This window comes from Rattus rattus, chromosome 2 (assembly GCF_011064425.1).
Source record: "Rattus rattus isolate New Zealand chromosome 2, Rrattus_CSIRO_v1, whole genome shotgun sequence".
NCBI lineage: Eukaryota > Metazoa > Chordata > Mammalia > Rodentia > Muridae > Rattus > Rattus rattus.
In genome coordinates, this window is record NC_046155.1 from 6,074,351 (window position 1) to 6,096,824 (window position 22,474).

Sequence of the window (22,474 nt, forward strand, 5' to 3'; positions counted from 1 at the left end):
TGGAGGGCAGAAACCAGAGAGGTGGGTGTGATGTGTTCTGCAGAAACAGCAAGGATCTACAGGAGAAAAGGCATTTGTGTGCCTGCACCTGGACCCCAGCCCAATCCCACAAAACTATCAACACATTTCTGTAGGCACTCCTACCTGCAAACACACTTACATGTGCACTTATATGCAGATGAGTCAGTGGACAGCCGTTTGGGTCTGTACACACACCTGCACACACTTATGGGCACATAGCCATGTGTGGGCACATCCCTACAAGCACACTGCAGAAACCAGATGGGACTGATTTGATTGACGGATGCGGAAGCCGGCACATGCACAGAGCTCCTGTTGTTAGGAGTGTGTGTCTCTCCTGTGCTTCTTCCATAGGCTGAGAAGATAGCCACCGTGTAACTCATGTGCTGGGGACCTCGTCTTTAGAATTTGGAGCTCTGCAAAATCATCCTGGGCAGGCAGGAATGGAAGGGGGAGACGGGCATATAGGCTGATTATAGGTCCGCTCTCTGGGAGTAGAGAGGAAGAACCTTACACAGACACCCTGGAGGATGTCAGTCTCAGCCAAGGGCTGATGCAAGGCCTCCACACGCTAAGTATGAAGACTATGGCTGGGTATCCAACTAGAAAGTTCCAAGGTGGCTAGGAGCCCAGGAGTGGGTAGTGTGGGAGGTCTGGCCACCAAGGACATCAGAGGATAGGGCTTTTGCTGGGCCCTTAGACACTTCTTTTTCCTCTCTTCATAGGCACTCACCTCATTAATCCATGCCAGAGGAACCATGGTGAGAGTGAATGTTCCCCATGTCAAGCTCAGCACTTCACAGAAGTGAACAACAGTAACTCCCGCTGCTCTCGCTGCTCTGAGTGCCGGGATGGTAAGCACGCAGCTGTGGCCATGAGGGCAGCCTCATGATGGTTAAAGAATGAAGACTGATAGGGAGAGGGGCCTCAAGTAGATAAGAAAGATGCCCAACTCTGACTTCTTCACACTCCTTACCTGACACAAAGGCCTGATGGGCTTTTTCTCACCTCCACCCCACCACCTCTCCCACGATAGAACACCTGAAAGAAAACGTTGGGGGCTGGATTCTCCTTGGGTGGGCACCCGCTCATTTCCCAGGAGGCTGCTTGGGTTATGTGCCTAGGGGGAAGAGCCTGAGAAGGTGACTTTAATATGTCATTGAGTGGTGTATGTTAGGACGAACTCCCACCCGGATGACCTGTTTCCACAGACCAAGAAGAAGTGTCCGAGTGCTCCAGTACTGCTGATCGTAAGTGCTGGTGTAAGCAGGGCACCTACTGTGATTCTGAAAACTGTGTGGAGATGTGCCATGATTGCAGCAGGTACCAGCCGGGAGAGGGATACTGAATAGAGTTCCCTGTTCCTGCCCGCTAGCCCCCTAGTCTCTGAGTCCCTGTCTGGAGAGGGGCTCCTTAGGGAAGCACCTGCCACAGAGACAAAATCAAAGGATGCTTCCTCCTGGACGCTGCCTGGAGTCAGTGCTCATTCCTTCGCTAACTCATTCACTCACTCAACAAACAGCCTTTGAGCCCCAACAGTGAAAGACATAGAACATAATGCTATGTATGTATCCAGCACCATTAGTGGTAGACTGGGGATGAGGCTAAATTGGTAGTGTTTATATGTGCAGCATGTATAAGGCCCTGGGTTCTGTCTCCAGAATTATAACCCAGGTGTGGTTAGCCTGGCCCCGGGGAAGTAGAGGGAGAAGGGTCAGGAGTTCAAGGTCAACTACATAGCAAGTTTGAAATCAGCTCGGGGTAAGAGATACTGTCTCAAAAGCAATACTGGTGAGCGAGTTCATGACCATGGGGACCATAACATACTCTGTTGGAGGAATCACTCTGACAAGATTACCTTTGAGTAAAGACTCAGTGAATCAGGGAGAGATGGGACCATGAAAGTTTGGGGGACAGAATTCTAGGCAGAGAGGGTGACAAATGTGACTCAGTTAGGAGTGGGGAAGGAGCGCTAGGGAGGTGGCCCAAGGATAAGCATGTACTGCTTTCCTAAGGACCTGACTGAGTTCACTGATCCCACATCAAGGGACTCACAGTTGCCTATAGCCCCAGCTCCAGGGACTCGAATGTCCTCTTCTGGTGACCACTTACAAAACTATACATGGAATGAAACAGAAAGTTATTCTTGTGTGCTTCTGGAGCCCAGAAGTCCAACATCAGAGGTTTTCACCAGTCCTCACGCCCTCTGCAGGCTCTGGGGCAGTGGCTCTCAACCTTCCTAATGCTGCAGTTCTTTTTAACACGGTATGGTGACCCCCAACCATAAAATATCTATCTATCTATCTATCTATCTATCTATCTATCTATCTATCTATCTATCTACCTACCTACCTATCTATCTACCTACCTACCTACCAACCTACCTACCTACCTACCTATTTTGGGTTTTCAAATTAGGGTTTCTCTGTGTAGCCCTGGATGTCCTGGAACTTGCTTTGTAGACCAGGCTGGCCTTGAACTCACAGAGACCTGCCTGCCTCTGCTTTCTGAGTGATGAGATTAAAGGGGTACCCCACCACTGCCAGCTCAAAAAATTATTTTTGTTGTTACTTTATAACTGTAATTTTGCTGCTGTTATGAATCATCATGTAAAAAAGTCATAAAATAAATAAATATTTATTTTTTATGGGCATAGGGGTTTGCCTGCATGTCTGAGGCCCATGGAGGCCCAAAGAGGGTGTTGAATCCCCTGGGACTGCAGTTATAGCTGCTAGTGGGTCACCATGTAGATGTTGGGAATAGAATCTATGTTCTCTAGAAGAGCAGAAAATGTTCTTAACCACTAACCTATCTCTCTGCACACATACACTCCTTCTTCTATTTAAGACAGAGTCTTACTGTGCATCACTGGTAGGCCTGGAAGTCCCAGCCAGACTGGTTTGAACTCACGACATTCTGCCTGTGTTTGCTTCCCAAGTGCTTTGATTTGTTCACCACCACACCAGGCTATAGCTTACACCTCTGAGGCAGGCTACACATGCTTAAACATAATTCAGGAGCCTCTGAACTGTGAGGGGAGGAACCTGATGTGAGTGAAGACTGCCTTCAACTCTAGTGCGATGGAGGCTCTTGCTTGTCTGTACCTGCTTTCCTCTTCCTCATCTTTGTCTCTAGGAAGACTTTCCTCTATGTGGTCTTGTGTCCCCGCCAGCGGGGACCCAGTTATTCAGGGTCCCGAAGAGGCCTTCTACCTGTGGGCCAAAATGGGGGTGAAGAGAAGAAGGAGACCAAGCAAGAGTTCTGTTGTCAAGGTCTCTGTTTATTGGGATGAACATTGCAGCTTTTAAGGCTTTCAGGTAGGGGGAGTGAGCTTTGTGAAATATGAAGGAGGGGGAGATGAGGGTATAGGCAGTGATAGCTGGAGGCAAAGAAGTCAGGCGATGAGGTCAGGTGGTGGAGACACTGGGTGTAGACTGAGGAGATAACTGGTATCTGCTCGAGCTGAGGCATCCCTTGAATGTTATACTCCTGTGCCGTAAATTCATGGGAGAGGCTTTATCCAACAATCTTAAGACTTATGGCAGTCATCTAAGGGGTGAGTCTCTGTGGCCAAACAGCCCAGAGTCACCTTGAACCATGCAGTCAAAAAGCGGCTAGGCCCAAATCCAATATGGCTCCGTGCATCTCCCCATTTTTCTCTTATAAAAAAACCATTAGGGTGGAAGTAGTGGTCTGAGAGAGATCAGACATGCCTCACAGAGTGCCCAGCTCGGTCATGGCAAGCCACTCTTGCAGTTAGGCTGCACCCCATGTCTAGGAATGAACTTATGCTGTAACACACCATTCTGGGCTATACGTGTGTCTTTTGTGGGTGGGGGGGAGAAACTGGGCAGAGGAGCATTTGATCGGCCTGTACGTTTAAACAGGGTGTAGCCACCTCTGTCTTAGGATCGACCTCTCAACCCCAGCCTTATCTGTCATAGGATCACCTTGTCGCCCCAAGGTTCCTGCCTTAGATTGTCAAGGGTCAGAGGAAGTTGCCCGTCCCTGAGGATAGCTACATCAGGTCATCTTCTCATTCCTCTCACTTGAGCCCAGGGGCGAAAGAGTAAGAGCCAGATGGCATTAATATAAGAGATTGTGGAAATTGAGCCTCTCCCGATAAGTTGTAGGCACCTCATCTTGTTCGTTGTCTCTCTGGTTCTCCTCATCTGTTCCGGTCTCCAAGCGATGATAATGTACTGAAACAGAATTTCTAGGCAAAGCAGAATCTATTTGTGATTTAATAAAGCGCGTAAGTCGTTGGAAGGCCCAAGGACCAAAGGAAATCAACAAAAGTAGGCCCACAAGGGGTCCCAAAATTGAGGGCAACAAGGTAGAGAGCCATGGGGATGTAGAAAACCAGTTTTGGTACCAAGACTCTTGTTGCTCTCTCTCTCTCCTTCGTTTTTCTAGGCTATCTCTCACCTTTTTTAGACTGTCTTCTACAAGTCCAGTCTTATCTACATAAACACAGCATTCCTCTTTTTAAGGCTGCACAAAGTCCTCCTTGTTGTAGAAAAGATTAAGTCTAGGCCTCTTCTATTTTGTAAGACTACTTCAGACAACGAGGCAACTGAGTCTTTTTTTTTTTGTTAGCTAATCCATCTCTTAATTCAGCAATATCCTTATCTATGGCTTCACTAAGCTGGTAATAGTATTGATGGGAAGTAACGAGGGAAGCGATGCCAGTGCCTGCACCCATGGCCCTAGACCTAGGAGAACCGGGAGAGTGATGGCAGTTACTGGTTCTCTTTTTTACCTTGTGAGGCATATCAGCCCTTTTCCCAGGATTTAAGAAAAAGTCTCTGGCTCATGTATGCTGAGTCTGGGAAATAATTGAACCAGCACACAGTAATCTTTAGTCTTTAAAAATTGAGATGTTATAACATATGTGGTTAGACCAGTGGAACATGCTAGATAAGTATATTGGGGGGCTTGTAAATATATTTTTGATTGTCAACGATTATGGTATGATTACATATTTCTAATAATTGTTTAGGAGGAGCATGTTCTTCCGAGGAGGCAGCTTCCTATCCTGAGACTTCTGTGATAGTGAGTTCTATGGTGTTCCAAGAGAGACCACCAGTGTTATTAGTATATGTGATGTTGCCAAAAGTGGCTATCCCCTCATAGAAAGGAGGGTTAGCTGAAAAACACATCTAGCATTCCTCATAAATAGAGGTATTTGTTTCCTGTTCATGATATACCAAGGCAAGAGCTGAGGTGTTAAGAACAGATAAAATCAGGCTTGTGGGGGACATTGGCCCAACAGGTATGGTGGGCTGAAAAAGGGTAGTTGGAGGACTAGAGGTGTTAAGGGGGGCTGAGTCACCACCCCTGGGCGGCAAGGAACCCTGGCTATGCAATGAGGGGTTAGGCCCAATGGAGGCCTTATGTGTTGGGGGGTTTTAATTAATCTAATTTTGAAGGTTACTCCGGTCTCTATTGGCAACATACATCGAGACCCCACTCAAACCCCCTATGCCAGTTTTCTGGGTGATCTTTTTCCCAGCATCAGTAAAAGTTATTGTAAGAGGGTTGCACCAGCCCTTGGAAGGCTCAGTGTTCCGGCATTCCTGGGTTGAGTACTGTTTCTGTTAGAATTGTGCCACCCTTTTTTTACTGTGATATAATCCCAAGAGGAGGTGGGTTTCAGTATCGTCTCCTGTGGTTTCACACCCCAGGAGGCACAATAGAATTGATCCCTGTATCCACACTTATAGTTTGGGAGCGATCTCTGTGGGATCCGGGACAGACATAAAAGTCAGTTTCCCTAATGTTATGCGTCGATGGACAGTGTCACAACCGACATATCTTTCATTAAAACTAGACCCATGAGGGGCTTCAATTAGGGGTAAGTATTTGTCTGCGAGGCCCCCCAGTAAGAATTTCCTCCTGCAGCTAGTTTACAAAAAAATCTGGAGTTAATTGTGGCCAGGTGGGGTTAGGGCCAGTGTGGGAGGTGTAAAGGCGGTATCTCGGCCTCATTTATAATTACCCAGGTGTAATTCCAAATCTGATAGGGGCTTGACGTTCCGGATGTCAGCACAGTTAGAAAGAGAAGTTTCAGTAGAATCCAGTAGAACTTCATTGCTCTGAAAAAGAAAACATGCATTTTCTCAGGTGCCACCCTGGAATTTGTTATAAGGCTTTATCAATCTTGGAATTTGTTTGAAATTTATTGTAAAGCTTTATTAATCTTTCAGGGGAGCCATCTGGCTCCCCCTCTTTAGAGTTATAAATACAGGCGGACCCTTTTCCCCAGACTATCACAGGGTCAGGACCCCTGCCACTGTCCAGTTAGGGGGTCCTTCCAAAGAACGTGGAGCGTGATCCATCTTGGTTGAGGGTGCCATAAGCGTCGGCTGAAATTGATTATCCAAAGTTAAGAAATTCAAAACAAAAAAGGGCATGGGATAATAAAATTTTAAGCTGCCTTTAAGAGAATAAAAAGAGTTTCTTGGGCAGTAAGCTTTTAACAGTGTATTCTTAAGGGTTTGATGTGCTGTTCCACAATTCCTTGTCCCTGAGGGTTATAAGGTATGCCTGTAATATGTTTTATTTGAAATTGGGAGCAAAATTGTTTAAATTTATGACTAATATAGCCAGGCCCATTATCCGTTTTTTAGCATTTTGGGTTGTCCCATAACAGAAAATGTGTAGAGATATGAGCAATAACATCTTTTTGTGGCCTCTCCTGTGTGTGCAGAGGGCACATATGAACCCACTAAAGGTATCAATGGTAACATGTACAAATTTTAGTTTTCCAAAAGATGGGACATGGGGTGACATCCATTTGCCATATTTCTCCCGGGATAAGGCCCCTGGGATTAACCCCAATGTGTGGTTCAGGAAGTAGGGTCAGGCAGTTTTACAATTTTGACAATTTGTCTGGCTTGTTCTCTAGTAATTTTGTACTTAAACGCAATGTTTGAGCATTAAGGTGATGGAGTGAATGTGCCATCTGTGCTTCTTGTAAGGAATCACTAAGAGAAGCAATCATTGTCAGTCTAGTGGGCCTGTCAGCTAAGTCATTACCTTTGGCTAAAGGACCGGCAGATTAAGTGGGCTCTGATATGGCCCACAAAGAATGGGTTTGGCTGGCCCTTATGTGTTTTTGTATTTCTGAAAATAGTTTAAAGGTAGGTGTTGAGGTTGTATAGTAGAGACAGTCTCAAGACTTGGAGAGCTCTGACTACATAATGGCTATCAGAAAAAAGGTTAAATGATTGATTTATTAATTTAAATATTTTTAAAGCACTATAAAGTTCTACTAATTGGGCAGAAGCGTATGGGGTATTGACAAAAAAAACTTGATCTTTAACAACAAAGGAGGCCTTTCCATTCTTAGATCCATCTATGAAAACAGTTAAGGCATTTGGTATAGGTTTCAGCTGTGTAACCTTTGGGAAGATAAAGGGGGTAACATGGAGGAACTGTAATAATTTATCTCCTGGTATATGAGTATCAAATGTTCCCTGATAAATAGACAGCAGGACTGTCCAGTCATCATGTCTGTGCTGCAGCCAAGCAAGCTGCTCCTGTGAATATGGAGAAATAATAATATCGGGATCGCGGCCAAAATGGCGAGTAGCCAGCTTAAGCCCCAAGAAAATGGTCTGGCAAATTAAGGAGGGATAAGTAGGAAGTATTTTAGGGGGGTTATGGGCAGGTGGATCCACATTAGTGGATGATTATCTTGCCATAGGAGGCCTGTGGGTAAACCTTGTAGCGAAAAGGATCAGATACAGTGTCTTGGAGGGCTGAAATAACCTATGAATTGTTGGCTGATAGCCTGTTCAACCTTTAGTAGGGACTTTTCAGCCTCGGGAGTCAGAACCCTAATGGAATTAGGATCAGGGCTACCCTTCAGAATTGCAAATAGAGGTTTTAAATCACCGTGGTTAGCTTAAGGTAAGGTCTAAGCCAATTAATATCACCCAAAAAGTTTTTGAAAATCATTTAAGGTATGTAGCCGCATCTTCTAATTGTTAGCTTTTGAGAATAAATGGATGTAGGTTCTAATTGGAATCCAAGAAACAAAAAGGGATATTGCGTCTGAATTTTTTCAGGGGCAATGGTGAAACCCCTTTTTTGTAAGGCCAGAACAATAATTTGGGCTAGTTTTTGAGTTTCCTGTAAACAAGCAGAGGAAACCAAGATATCATCTATGTAATGAATGATGTAAGCAGAGGGGAAACGCAGCCTTATTGGATCTATAGTTTGGGCCACATACATTTGACACAGGGTGGGGCTATTAGCCATCCCCTGTGGTAACACACGCATTGAAAGCGGGATTAGGGCCCACATGGTTAATGACAGGGATAGAAAAGGCCAAAGCGGCAATAATCCTCCGGATGAAGGGAATAGAAAAGAAACAATCTTTTATATCAATGACTATTTTATGAAAGTCTCTAGGAATAGCTATTGGAGAAGGCAAAGCCAGGTTGTAGGGCCCCCATAGGGGCCATAGTTTTATTAACATCCTAAGGTCTTGTAACAATCTCCAAGAACCATTTTTCTTTTTTATGACAAAAAAATAGGGTGTTCCAAGGTGAAGTGGACTGTTCAAGGTGCCCTTGTAATAATTGTTCCTGCACCAACTGTAGGGCTGCTTGAACCTTTTCTTGAGGCATGGACCACTGATCGATCCAGACTGGATCATTTGACTTCCAAGATATTTTATCAGCCTGGAGTGCAGGAGGAACAGCGGTCTCTATGAAAAAGGTCTGCTCCTAAACCCCCTCCCTATCTGTTTTTAGGCGTGGAGTCAAGGGTTCTGTGATTCCCTGTTCATTTCTACTAATCCTTTTCAGGGGAGGAATCTGTCCTTAACATTTGGTTAGTAATGACCTCATTGGGACTACACATCATCACTCCCATCTGGGAAAGAATATCCCTTCCCCAGAGGTTAACAGGGAGTCCAGAAACTACAAATGGCCTAACTGTGCCTGTATTATTCTCTTTATCTTTCCAGGTCAGAGCTTTGAACTTTGGAGGTATCCTGTGTTTGACCTATCCCTTTTAAATGTGTGGCAGTAGCCTTAAACCAGGTTGAGGGCCAGTGTCTGAGGAGAGCACTGTTGTATCCGCCCTGTATCTAAAAAGGCCCTGAAATTGTTTGCCATCAAGCCAAAGAGACATCATGGGTCTTTCATCAGTTAATTTTTGTACCCAATAAACATCTGAAGAGCCAGGGAGGAAGAACCACGCCCTTTACTTTATGAGGGAACTGCCCCATGAAGGGAAGCGGTAGGGCCTGTGCAATGCGTTGTCCGGCTCTAAGCGTTAAAGGGCCCTGCGTGGCAGTGGCTAGAAATTTAATCTCTCAGAATAATCAGCATCTATTACAGAGGGAAGGATGACAAGTCCTTGAAGAGCACTCGAGGCTCGCCCAATTATTAAGAAAAACATGCCAGGCGGGGGCCCAAACTTTCCAGATTCTGTGATAACAGTCCCTTCCTCAGGGTTATAATCCTGGTGGTGGAGGAACACAGGTCCACTCCTGCACTTCCTGCTGTTGCCCGGGATAAGTTGGCATTGCAGGAGCTTGATGCTGCACTTGAAGGGTGGTCACCAGGGATAGGGGCCCCATTGTGGGGCCCCCCCTTTCTTCCCTGGACCGCAGGGGGAGGGTTTGTCCACTAATGTCAGTCTTAGACTGACATTCCCTGGCCCAGTGACGGCCTTTCCTGCAGCGGGGACAAACCCTCGGGGCAGTGGGCCATCCAGCAGGGCTGGGGGACTGGCTAGGTTTTGGGTGTTGCATTCTCTAGCAAAATGACCAGGGTTGTCCACATTTGAAACATGTTCTGCCTCTAGGGTGACCAGAATCTCAGCTCTTTGGAACACAGCCCCAATTGCCAGGCTGATAGATTTAGATACTTGGTGAGAAAAAGAGTCAACATCCTTGCAAAGTTTAATCATGCCTGGGATATCAAGGTCTTTGGTCTTGCCTCAAGTGCGGCTCTACACGCCGAAAGTTAGCATTTTCGAGCAAGCTGTCTAACGAAGCCCTTCACTTTCATTTTGACCTAGGATTCTTTCAGCTGCTTCTTTGTAGTCTCCCTACAAATTGAGCATAGGGCTCTTGTGCCCCTGGATTATTTTAGTTAAGGGGGTGGTGGTTTCCTGTGCGGGACTGCTCTCCAAGCGACAAAGCCACCTCGCGCCTGCTTTGTGCGAGCACACCGAGACAGCCCCAGCTGTTTTTCCTCAGAGGCAAATGAGCCCCTCCACATAGCTTATCTGCCATCCAGGAAGCAGATTTACTTTAAGGGATTGTTTCTGTTTCTAGCAGCAAGGGCTCTCCTTTATCAATAAATTCAGATTTCCAAGTCAAATATTGTCCTCTAGTGAGGACAGATTGTACTACCTTGTCCATTCACTAGGGGTCAAATACCCAGACCCGAAAGTCCTTCTAGGATAGCCAAGGTAAAGGGGCATTCATACCATAATTTTTAACAGCTGAATGTAATTCCTTTATGTGTTTGAGTTTAAGTTTCTTGTATGGGACACGAGGTCCCACCTCATCCTGATCAGGGCTTTCCTCTTCCTAATCTGAGGGTCCCTCCTCATAGTCATTTTCTTCTTCACTTTCTTGTTCCTCATTATGGTTCTACGATTAGTACTGTCTGGCTCGCGCTGCGTCTCTGGCCGACCTATTTAGTGTTCTAGTACTGTTTAACTCAGACTCATCCCTGGCCTGTCTGGCAAGCGTGCCCTAGTCATAACTGGGAAAGTTAGTTTTGGTTGGGGTTTTCTACTGGCCTTAGCTGGCCCTTTTTGGGCATACTGTCCCTTAGTCATGGTCTCTTGTAAGTCCTGGATTTCTAGTGTAAGATCCCCCAATTCCTGCTGTAGGTGTAAGATCTGTTTAAGCCCAGTAATTTGTGCTTGAAGTGCAGTCTTAGTCTGAGTCAGTTCCTCCACTACTGCAACCGGTAGAGGTGCAGGTGGGGCTGACGATATAGGGGGTAGATAAGGTGGGAGGCAGACAGACCCAGACCTCTGAGTGAAGAAGATCTGAGTCTCCTGTGGCTCGGGACCATATCTCTCTTTCTCATACCTGGCAGCTTCCTCCTCTAATTCGGCCTCGGAGGCGGGATCTAGACCTGACTCAGAGCATTTGTTTTTCCCAGAAAATTCTTTTAAGAGAAGGATAAATGATCTTTGAATTTTTGGACATCTTGGGGTCTTCTAGAGAGCATAAGGCTTTGATGAGGATTTCCCTCACCCCCAGGCATATCAATAACAATGGAAGGGGCTGGGAGAATGCGGCTCCCCTGTTTTCTTTTTCATTGTTAGGGTGAAGCCGGCCGGGAGGCTTGTAAGAAGTCCTCTGCAGCTAGGAGGCGGGCACTCTCGCCTCCTTCCTCAGCATCTATTATAATGTCTCTAATGATACCCCCAGTAACTGAAAAAGCCATGACACTGGGTCGCCCGGCTTTCAAAAAGCCTATTAATCTCCTGACCAACCTTATTCCAAGTATGGGGGTGAATATCGGGGCCACTTAAAATTAACCAAGGACATTTTTCATCTATGAAACAAAAAAATTTGATTAAATCCTTTTCTTAACTCTTATTCCTCTCCTGAGTAAACGCTGATTTCTCTTATGAAACAAGCCTCCTTAGACAATACCTTCCCCATGGCAATTAGACGACAATTATTCGACCGGTCCTTACCTCCCTCTCCAGCGGCCTTTTGACGAGTGATGCGGCCTGAAGAGTCCCTCGATTCCCTGCAGCTCTCTTTATCTCCAATTGTCCTGTAGTCGGCCTTGCTTGGGGTCCCTGTTCAGGCGCCCTTGTCCCGCCAGCGGGGACCCAGTTATTCAGGGTCCCAAGAGGCCTTCTACCTGTGGGGCCAAAATGGGGTGAAGAGAAGAAGGAGACCAAGCAAGAGTTCTGTTGTCAAGGTCTAGATTTATTGGGATGAACATTGCAGCTTTAAGGCTTTCAGGTAGGGGGTGACCTTTGTGAAATATGAAGGAGGGGGGAGATGAGGGTATAGGCAGTGATAGCTGGAGGCAAAGAGGTCAGGCGATGAGGTCAGGTGGTGGAGACACTGGGTGTAGACTGAGGAGATAACTGGTATCTGCTCGAGCTGAGGCATCCCTTGAATGTTATACTCCTGTGCCGTAAATTCATGGGAGAGGCTTTATCCAACAATCTTAAGACTTATGGCAGTCATCTAAGGGGTGAGTCTCTGTGGCCAAACAGCCCAGAGTCACCTTGAACCATGCAGTCAAAAAGCGGCTAGGCCCAAATCCAATATGGCTCCGTGCAGTCTTGATAGCCAGGCGCTCTATCCAGGAGGAGGGAGGGTCCTTCCCCTAACCATCACAGACACCTAAACTATAATCACGCCAGAGTGCTTTTGCCAGAATGGCTAGTTATAGCACCATGCTGGGATGCGGTTGATCCTTCCTAACCCTGTGGGTAGTGGAAAGGAAGTTCTGGGCTGCCTGGGTGGAAGGAAGTGACATGCCCTGTTTTCCTTCCAGCTGTCCTGAGGGCAGAGTCATCAAGGAATGCAATGCCACAATGGACACTGTGTGTGACTCCAAGCAAGGTAAGGGCCTGTCTCCTAAATTCGCATTAAAAATTCCTACTGCTGCATTGGCTAGTTTTTATGTTGACTTAACACAGGCTAGAAATATTTAGGGAAAAAAAGAACCTCAATTGAGAAAATGGCACCCATCAGATTGACTGGTAGGCACTCCGATGAGACATTTTCTTAATTAGTGATTGATGTAGGAGGATGTGGTCCATTGTGGGTAGTACCACTCCTGGACTGGTGGTCCTGGGTTCTATAAGAAAGCAAGCTGAGCAAGCCAGTAAGTAGCACTTCTCTCTGGCCTCTGCATCAGCTCTTGCCTTCACGTTCCTGCCCTGTTTGTTTCTCCACCTGGAAGTCACCTGATGATAGTCTCAAGCTATAAGTTGAAATAAACCTTTTCCTCCCCCGTGGTATTTTACTCCAACAAAAGACACCGTAACTAAGGCAGCTGAGAAGGCAACATTGGCATCTATAGTCACTATTAAATTCTACCACAGTAGAAAAAATACCAGGGACTATGAATAAATGACTGTTTGGTCATGTGCCAATAAAACACTACAAAAGCAAGCAGTGGGCTGGATTTTGCTTGGAGGCTGGAGGTCGGAGTCTCATCTTTGGGCTGAAGAGATGGCTCAGCTGTTAATGTCTAGGCTCATAACCCAAAATACAGAAATCTTGTCTTGGTCAGCAAACGGAATACCAGAGTCTAGTTGGAGCTTCTCCTCCTTATACCTCAGTCTCAAACCAAGGTATTTGTGAGTCTGGGCCTTCTGACTCTGTGTCTGCCACTGGTTTTGTCTTCAGGGAGGGTCCTGATGTCTGAGGACTTGAACCCTCTTTATCCTCTGTCTACAATGTGGTGTGAACACCCCTGAGAGCTGGGACATGTTGATTTACCTTTCAAAATCAGCTTGTCCACTTCCACAGAAGTTTTTTTGTGTGTATATATGCATGTGCGTAGTATATGTGTTTGTGTATGTCTGAGTGTGTGCACACATGTGTGCATCTGTGCGTGAGGCCCAGAGGGCAACACTGAGCACTGAGTGTCTTCCTCCATTGCTCTCCCCTTTTTTAAAATTTATTTTTATGTATGTATATACATACACATATGTATATTAATATATTATATATAAATATATAATATGCATGTACATGAATGTATGCTGTGTGAACAGGTGCTTACCAAAGCCAGAAGAGGATGTTGGATCCCCTAGAGCTGGAATTAGAGGTGGCTATGAGCCACCTGACCAAACTTGGGTCCTCTGGAAGAGTAGCTCCTCCACCAATTTTTTTTAAGACAGGGTCTCTCGCTGAACCTGTCTCACCAATTTGGCCAGAGTGGTTTAGGCAATGATCTGCAGGGATCTGCCTGTCTCTACCCTGCCATGCCAGTGTTGAGGTTACAGGTGTAGACTGTGTGTGCGCTCGGGCTACAAACCCAGATGCTCACGTGTATGGCTAGTACTTTACCAGCTGAGCCATCTCCCCAACTCAAAGAACGTTTCCATTAAAAACTACAAGCAGGGGTTGGGGATTTAGCTCAGTGGTAGAGCGCTTGCCTAGTAAAGCGCAAGGCCCTGTTCGGTCCCCAGCTCCAAAAAAAAAAAAAAAAAGAAAAAAAAAAACTACAAGCAGAAAGGGACTGGAGAGATGATTCTGGGGTTTAGATCCCTTGCTCTTGCAAGGGACCTGGGTTCAATCCCAGCACACAAATGGTGTACATATGCACATACAGGCAAAATACTCATACACATTACAAAATAATCCTATAAGCAGGGAGCAGATAAAAGCACTTGTTATGTGGATTTCAATCCTGAGAAACCTGAAACCAAAGTTGAATGGAGAGAACAAACTGAGCAAAGCTGTCTTAAAAATAAGGCTGGGGGGGTTGGGGATTTAGCTCAGTGGTAGAGGGCTTGCCTAGCAAGCGCAAGGCCCTGGGTTCGGTCCCCAGCTCCGAAAAAAAGAAAAGGAAAAAAAAAATAAGGCTGGGGAGCTCAGTGGATAAGAGTGCTTGCTGCCCAAGCACGAGGACCTAAGTTCAAATCTCAGAACTTTGTGTGTTCGTGCTTCTATCTCTGGGGATCACCGGCTGTCGGCCTGGCTGCAGGTTCAAGGAGAACCATGTCTCAAGGGAATAAAGCAGAGAGTGATAGGGAAGCCGTTCAACATCCTCCTCTGACGTCTGTACACACACGTGTGTGCCAGAGCGCACATGCACATGTGTACACAAAGCATGTGATATTTAAATAATTAAATAGTAAAATAACTTAAAATGAAATTTAATAAAAAAAATAAAGTAAGGATAAACACCCAAGTGTGAGGGCACAGGTCTGTAACTCCACTGCATAGGCTATTGAGGCAGGAGGGCCTGTGAATTGAAGGCCAGTTTGGGCTATCTATCTAGTACTAGACCAGTCAGGGCTACATAGCAAGATCTTGCATTTAAAAGAAAAATAAGTAAGTGGGAGCTGGAGAGATGACTCATTGTTTAAGAGTATTGGTTGCTGTTACAGAGAATGTCTAGCACCCACATGGCGGCTCACAACCGAAAGTAACACCTAGGTAACTCCTGTTCTGAGGGATCTGGAGCCCTCTTCTGGCCTCCACAGGGACTGCATGCACGCAGGGGCAAGACATACCTGTAGACAAAACACCTACACATAGGGAAAGAAATATTAAACACTAAAAATAAAGTAAATAAATAATAAGCAACAGTTTTAGAAGGATACTTATGGGGCTGGGGATTTAGCTCAGTGGTAGAGCGCTTACCTAGGAAGCGCAAGGCCCTGGGTTCGGTCCCCAGCTCCGAAAAAAAAGAACAACAAAAAAAAAAAAAAAGAAGGATACTTAATACAAATAACAAACAATAATTAAACACACAAAATATAGTCAGGTCTTATCTGAGAGTAAGACAACCTTTAGGTTGAGTGCTGTGTGGGAGAGACTGGCTTCACTGACCCTCAGCCATTCAGGTAGCAGATGACAGAGCCTGGGGTCCACAGTTCCCTCTAGCCTGTTCCCTCCCCAAAGTATCCACCTCCTGGGCTCTCCTTGGGCTGTGATTTCACAAGGAGGGAGGCCAGGACTCCTGAGTGGCCTCAGTAGTCTGTGGGCAGCAGAGCCACCTGCTGCTGTTCTGGTGAGGCGCAGACACCCTTTGCTCCTTCTAAGGACCTTATCAGGAGCCCACGCCTCTGAGCCTAGACGTGAAACAGGAACTTCTGTGGTCTGTTACTCTAGAGAAGATTGCTCTGCCTCAGTCTTTTCTCTCTCATTCCAGGACTGTCAGGCCACTCCCCTGAGCTTTGGGTTATTTTGGTTTCCATAGCTGCCACCGCTGCCGTCATTGCCACTGTCATTGTCATCATTTACTACTGCTGTTATAAAAAAGGTGAGTGAATGCCTGGCAGTGGTGGTGCATGCATTTAATCCCAGCATTAGTAGACAGAGACAGGCCGATCTCTGTGTTTGAGGCCAGCCTGGTCTATAGTGTGAGTTCCAAGACAGCCAGGGCTACACAGAGAGACCCTGTCTCAAGAAACAAACAAACAAACAGAAACAGTGGTGAGTGAAGGCTAGAGCAGTCTGTATCCATGACAAAAATGCATGTGTAACTGTGTGTGTTCCTGTAAATGCGTGTGCTTTTGTGCATTAGTGCACGGTGCAGTGTGTGTGTGTGTGTGTGCGCACGCGCGCATGCAATCGCACACACACATACACATATGCCACATGTATGCAGCAGGTGTCCAGAAATCAAAGCATCAGATGCCCTAGAGCTAGAACTACATACAAGGGGCTTGAGCTGCCTGATATGGGTATTGGGAACCGAACTGGGGTTCTCTGCAAGAGCAGCTTTCACGCTTAACTGCTGAACCATCTCTTCAGTCTCAGAAAGGCAGAGTGTTTGACAAGCTCTCTGGCTTTCTCGTTCTAGATAGAAGAGCAAGGATGTCAACGACACCGTCTCAAGTAAGTAGGTCATGATGGCAAAGAGCACCTTTCAGAGTGCCCCAGCCTGGAGCAGGGGATGGAGGGATGGGTTAATGGGACTCCAGCATCCCACTCCTCCCAGAGGTTCAGCTATAGGTTGCCAGGTTCTGGAAATACAAGTTTAAGTTTGCTATGAGTTCAAGACATTTCCTCTCCCTTGAGAAAGCTACTGCACCAGTGAGTCTAAAATCACTGTGTGTATCTTTTTTTCTAGATCCAGGAGAGATGATTCAGCTCTGGAAATAGTATGCTGGGAATTCTTTTTTGTGGGGAGGAGTGAACAGAATCTCATATAGTCCAGGCTAGCCTCAGGCTTGCTATAAAGCAAATGACCTTAAAATTTTTTTTAAATTTTCATATGTGTATATATGAAATGGATTTATTTTATTTATATGAGTACGCTGTTGCTTTCTTCAGATACCAGAAGAGGGCATGGGATCCAATTACAGATGGTTGTGAGCCACCATGTGGTTGCTGGGAATTGAACTCAGGACCTCTGGAAGAGCAATCAGTGCTCTTAACCACTGAGCCATCTCTCTAGCCCTGATCTTAAATGTTTTTTTTTTTAAAAAAGTTTGTTTCGAAAAGTATATGCATGAGGTTCCCCCACCCACACCTATTTGTATGTCTGTGCAGTGGGTGGATCCCTTGGAACTGGAGTTACTGAGCTGCCCTCTGGATGTTGGGAGCTGGATAAGCAGCCAGTGCTATTAACACGAAGGCTGACCAAGAGCTCCTGGTTCTTCCTTCACCTTAAGTACTACTACACACCTAGTTTCCCGGTCATTGTGGGTGCTATGCCTGTCGTCTTTTCCTAGAAATTCATGATGGTGGCTCCTGACCCTCCCATTGCTGAGGGCTCAGGTCTTGTTAGGGTGGCAACGCAGTTCCAGAAAGCAGAGAGGTGCAGCTGCCTAGGCCTCCCCACCTGCGCTTGTATCTACTTTATGGAAGTGGAAGTCTGCTCTGGGAGGAGACCAAAAGTTCCAGTGGTTTAGACAGAGTAGAAATTGAGGCACAGAAAATCAAAGGGAGGTGTCTTATCTTTATAAAGAGTGCCTTGAGATGTCATAACAGATGACCGCAAAGTGGGGGTCAGCCCCTCAGGGATATACTGTCTCATCATTCTAGTGGCTAGAAGTCTAAACTTAAGGTGTGCCTACAGCTAGGTCTCTGAGTGGATGAGGGTCCCTCCTGCCTTTTCAGCTTCTGGGAACTGTCAGTGCTTGGTTTGAGGCTGCCTAAACTAGTGTGCCAACATCTTCAGATGGCCCTCTCTCTGCCTGACCAGTCCTTGGAGCATGTCCTCACCTATTAAAAATCTATCCAACTAAGATCCTAGTTGAAGGCAACAGGCCAGGTCAAGGGTTTATCTTTTGGAAACCATGGATCACCTCAGGATAGGCTTGTCCCAGGATCTATCTGGTCATGCCCTGATGTCACATCTCATCTTCTCAATGAGTCTTGGGCGGAGCTAACCACTTCGCCAGGCACTACCCTGAATGCTGGAGGCCTCATTAGGGTAAGGGAAGGGCAGGGTTAACCTCCATAAACTATTCATCCAGAGCCTCTGGCCTTCCTACAAGAGAGCAGAAGTTCCTTTCAGAAGGAAGACTTGGCTTTCTGCCACCTGAGTAATAGATTAGTAGGTTAGTGACGGTCTTGAGTGGCCCTGTCCCAACCTGGGTCTCCTGACCACTGGGGATTACTTGGGGACACAAAGAGCCTCTCCTCTCCTGAGAAGCCGAATCACAGGACCGCTGCAGCTTTCCTCCAGAGCGTTTGAGAGATATAAATAGACCCTTGGTTGTATGTGTGCATGCATTATTGTTGTTGTTGTTTGTTTCCCCAGCCTCCACTATGCTATAGAGTCCTGGAAGGTAAGCAGATGGCATTCCCGAAGCTCACCGGATTGAAAGAAGTTGAAATACCTGAGGTGCACGGAAGGTTAAGGACTCAATGAACAACGACAGCTCAACACTATTGTTTCTAAACTTGAGAGAGACCTTTCGGAAACTGTGACAATTTAGCTGCTAAAGCTCGTGTTTGTCTTGCCCTCAAGACAGAGTCTTTTGGTACAGGACTAACATTCCTTTGGAGCCGATACCCTTCCTTCCCATGGCACATGGCATGCCTTTCTCTCTTGTGAAGCTGACAGTTCTCTGTGCAGCTAGAGGGCTTCCCTCCTTGAAGCCTGCCATGACTGGCCTCAGAGATATGAGGCTTTGTGCTGTGAACTTGTAAGCTAGAACGAGTTTGGGCTCCTGGTTCTCAGAATGTCTTCCTAGAAGCCAAGGATGGGAGGACCCAAAATATTGTCCTTTGAGCCCACATCAGGGTGTGACTCAGACAAGGTGCTTTGTTATACACATAAGTTCATAACAAACCCACCCTGGTGGGCCAGCCTGAGCAACTGTGGACTTTGGGACACCAGGCATTGGGATTAGTGTCTGTGTTTTTAGGTTCTCTATTCCCCAGGCATCTTAAGAACTAGTTTTAGTCAAATATAGTAAGAAGGTATAGGTGTGAATAAGAGTTTCTCAGAAGCTATGTTTACATATGTTAATTGATTAACTTATTATTATTTTTATTTTGTTCTTGTGTTTCAAGATAGGGTTTCTCTGTGTAGCCACGGCTGCCCTGGATCTCCCTTTGTAGACCAGGCTGGCCTGCAACTCACAGAGATCCGCCTGTTTTTACCTCCCGAGTGCTAGCATTAAAGGCATATGCCATCGCCACCCGGCTGGGATTGAAGGTGGGCACCAGCACCACCCAGCTAACAGAACCCATCTTTATTGAAGGGGCCGTAAGTGCCTTGTGAAGTGTGTCAATGTGAACACGTCTTAAGTTTTATTGTACACAAGTGATCGAGTTGATTATCATCAAAAAACTTTCTCCCAAAATTGTGCTGTGCTCAAATATAGCTAAAGTAAACAGCTGTGGTCAGACTCCAGAAGTTTGGACTAGCACAGGCAAAGTCGTGTTGAACTGGATTTCCTTTTTGCCTCAATTGGATCATTACTCTGCCGACCTTGGTGTTTGCAGAGATCCCCAAACATCCTGACAACAGATAAAAACAATAACAATCACGACAACAACACTATAGAATTATTCCGTTGATAGAACTCTATTCTGCACCAGTCCAAGTACTGTGAATGCTGTCATGCACTTGAAGCTGTAGCTGATTACGACTGTGCCTTAACTCTTAACTCTTCCACGAATGTGTCTGAAGAGTGCCTTACTTTATAATGTTTTGTTCTAGTCTACAAAACTCCATGGAGCCATGAAATTGGGATAGCTAAACCCGTTTCTAGGGCCATAGACACTGAAATTTGGGACCAGGATAAAGTATTTCTAATTCCCTTTGAAAGCTATTTTCATCTCTACTTCAGGACTGGAGTCAGTGACAGTGCCCAAGACCTGCTTATGGGCTTTAAGTTTTTTGAAATGCTAATGCTGCCAAGGTAGTGCCTCTGCCCAAAGTTGTACAATATCACAGTATATGTTTTGGTCATTTCCTTTTTCTTGACATAATGTGATGGTTAATTCTTTAAATTAAAAAAAAATATTTTATTTGATATGTGTGGATGTGTTTTAGTCTATTGCCGTGACAGACACCAAGATCAAAAGCAGCTTGGGAGAAAGAGTTTGTCTCATCTTACACCTTGTAGTCCACCATGAAGTAAAGTCAGGGCAGGAACTCAAGCAGGAACCTAGAGTCTGGAACGGAAGCAGAGGCCATGGAGAAAGGCTACCTTACTGGCCAAACTGACTTTCTCAGTCTACTTTCTTACATACCCCGAACCATCTGCACAGGGGGTGATCCCACCCACAGTGGGCTGGGCCCTCCCACATCAGTCATATTTTTCAACAAAATGTAGCCGGGTGTGGCACATACCTTTAATCCCCAAGTAGAAAGCAGGCCTATCCATATGAGTTCCAGGTCATTCTGGTCTACATATAAGGTCCAGGACAGCCAAGGCTACATAGAGAGACTCAGTCTCCAAAAAAAAAAAGGCCCCACAGGCCTGTCTATAGGAGGCAATTTTTCAACTATGGTTGAAATATTCAGATACCTCAAGCTTTTGGCAATTTGACAAAACAAAACAACCAACTAGCCAGGACAAGGGGTTTTGCCCTGCCTTTGCCCGTGTACCAATCCATGCCTGGTGCCCATGGAAGCCGTAAGAGGGCCTTGGAAACTCTGGAACTGGAATCATGGACAGTTATAAGCTACATGGATAATTGAACCCAGGTTCCACTGAGTCATCTCTCTAGCCCCGTGATGGTTAATTCTGGTTTTCAGTACGACGTGATCGAGAGTCTCCCAGGAAGTGACTACAGGCATACCTCTCAGGAAATGTCTAGCTCCAGTTAATCAAGGGGTGAATGAACTGTGAGTCAAAACACACCTTTCCTGCTTTTGTCAAGTGTCTCCCCCCCCCCACCAGCCCCAAGACTGGATCTTACTCTGTAGACCAGGCTGGCCTGGAACTCACAGAGAGCTGCCTTCCTCTGCTTCTTGAGTGCTGGGGTTAAAGATGTACACCATCATATCCAACAGGTCTTTTGTTTGTTTCAGTTTTTTGCCTTTGTTTTGAGATAGGGTTTCTCTGTGTGCTCCTGGCTGTCCTGGAACTCATTCTGTAGACCAGGCTGGCCTCAAATTTGGGGGTTGCCTGCTCCTACCTCCAGAGTACTGGGATTAAAGGTGTATACCACAGCCAGACATTCACCACAGCCAGATACTTTTTTCTTTCTTCCCTTTTGTTTTTGGAGACAGGATTGCACTCTGTAACCCTGGCTGGACTCTAGGTAGGTGCCTATTAATAGTGTGTACCACTACATTTGGCTGCTGTTTTAATATCATATTTATTAATGTACATCTGTGTGTGTGTGTGTGTGTCTGTGTGTCTGTGGGCTTATCCAAATGAATGCAGGTGCCCTTGGAGGCCAGAGTAGTCAGATCCCCTATAAACTAGAGTTAAAGGGCAATTGTGAGCTGGGAACTGAACTCTGGTGCTCGGAAAGAACAGCATATGCTCTAATGGCTGAGGCATCGTTCCAGCCCCAGGGGCTTGGTTTGCACACACGATCTAACTCTTTGCCCAGGTTGCCTATCTGTGCCATCCAAGCCTCAGACACACAGTGCTCTGTGGAAGCCACCACAACAAAACCTAAAGCTTGGAGTTCCTGATACGAAGAGAGACACATGGATTCTCTGGGTTCCTTATATGTGGAAAAGAGAACTATATTTTACACTTCAGTATATTAAAAGGCTGAGATGGGTTACTGGGTTACTGGAAGTGTCCAGCCTTATCTAGAACCTTAGAGGTCAAAAGTGGTCAGAGCTCCCTGTGAACACACTTTCCCAAAATGGTACAGCAAAAGGCATTTCCTTTTGGAAAATCAGTCTACAGTGGTTTCCGTTCAGGAGAGACTTAAAAACACCCAAGGGAGATCAACTGAATCACAGATGGCCTTTGAGTTTAGATTTGCCCTCGATGAAAGCTTTACAGGCTGTCTGTATAGCTAGTCATTCTCCTGCCTCAGCCTCCAAAGGGCTGGGATTACAGGTATGTGACCATCACCTGTAGCTTCATGCCTTGTGTTTTTTTGTTTCCTTTTTTTTGGAGCTGGGGACCGAACCCAGGGCCTCGTGCTTGCTAGGCAAGCGCTCTACCACTGAGCTAAATCCCCAACACCATGCCTTATGCTTTTAAAATTATTGGTAGTATTAGGAATAAGTTCAGGGTTGAAAAGAGACCAGCACTCCAGTGAGAGTGAAACTTTACCTCTGACCTTAGGGCACACGGAGGGAAAACAGCAAGCATGCAGGGAAAGGAGGTTTTCTCAGTTCTTATTTTAACACAGGGGATGGCTGAGACTTTCCCC

The 22,474-nt window shown here is 46.0% G+C and overlaps 1 protein-coding gene across 2 annotated transcripts in view; it reads left to right on the forward strand.

The window, feature by feature from the left end:
- Nucleotides 1-20,157, forward strand: part of LOC116893615 (tumor necrosis factor receptor superfamily member 26-like) — a 29,634-nt gene extending 9,477 nt beyond the window's left edge. Inside the window, exons 3-8 of one of the 2 annotated variants that reach the window (XM_032895326.1) lie at nucleotides 747-875; nucleotides 1,233-1,344; nucleotides 12,531-12,598; nucleotides 15,870-15,980; nucleotides 16,524-16,558; nucleotides 18,432-20,157. In XM_032895326.1, the coding sequence (XP_032751217.1) occupies nucleotides 747-875; nucleotides 1,233-1,344; nucleotides 12,531-12,598; nucleotides 15,870-15,980; nucleotides 16,524-16,558; nucleotides 18,432-18,542 (566 nt within the window). In that variant the 3' untranslated portion in view covers nucleotides 18,543-20,157. Of the gene's footprint in view, nucleotides 1-746; nucleotides 876-1,232; nucleotides 1,345-12,530; nucleotides 12,599-15,869; nucleotides 15,981-16,523; nucleotides 16,559-16,799; nucleotides 16,825-18,431 lie in introns of both variants that reach the window. The other variant, XM_032895327.1, reaches the window with a different exon arrangement.
- The last annotated feature ends 2,317 nt before the right edge of the window (nucleotides 20,158-22,474 follow it).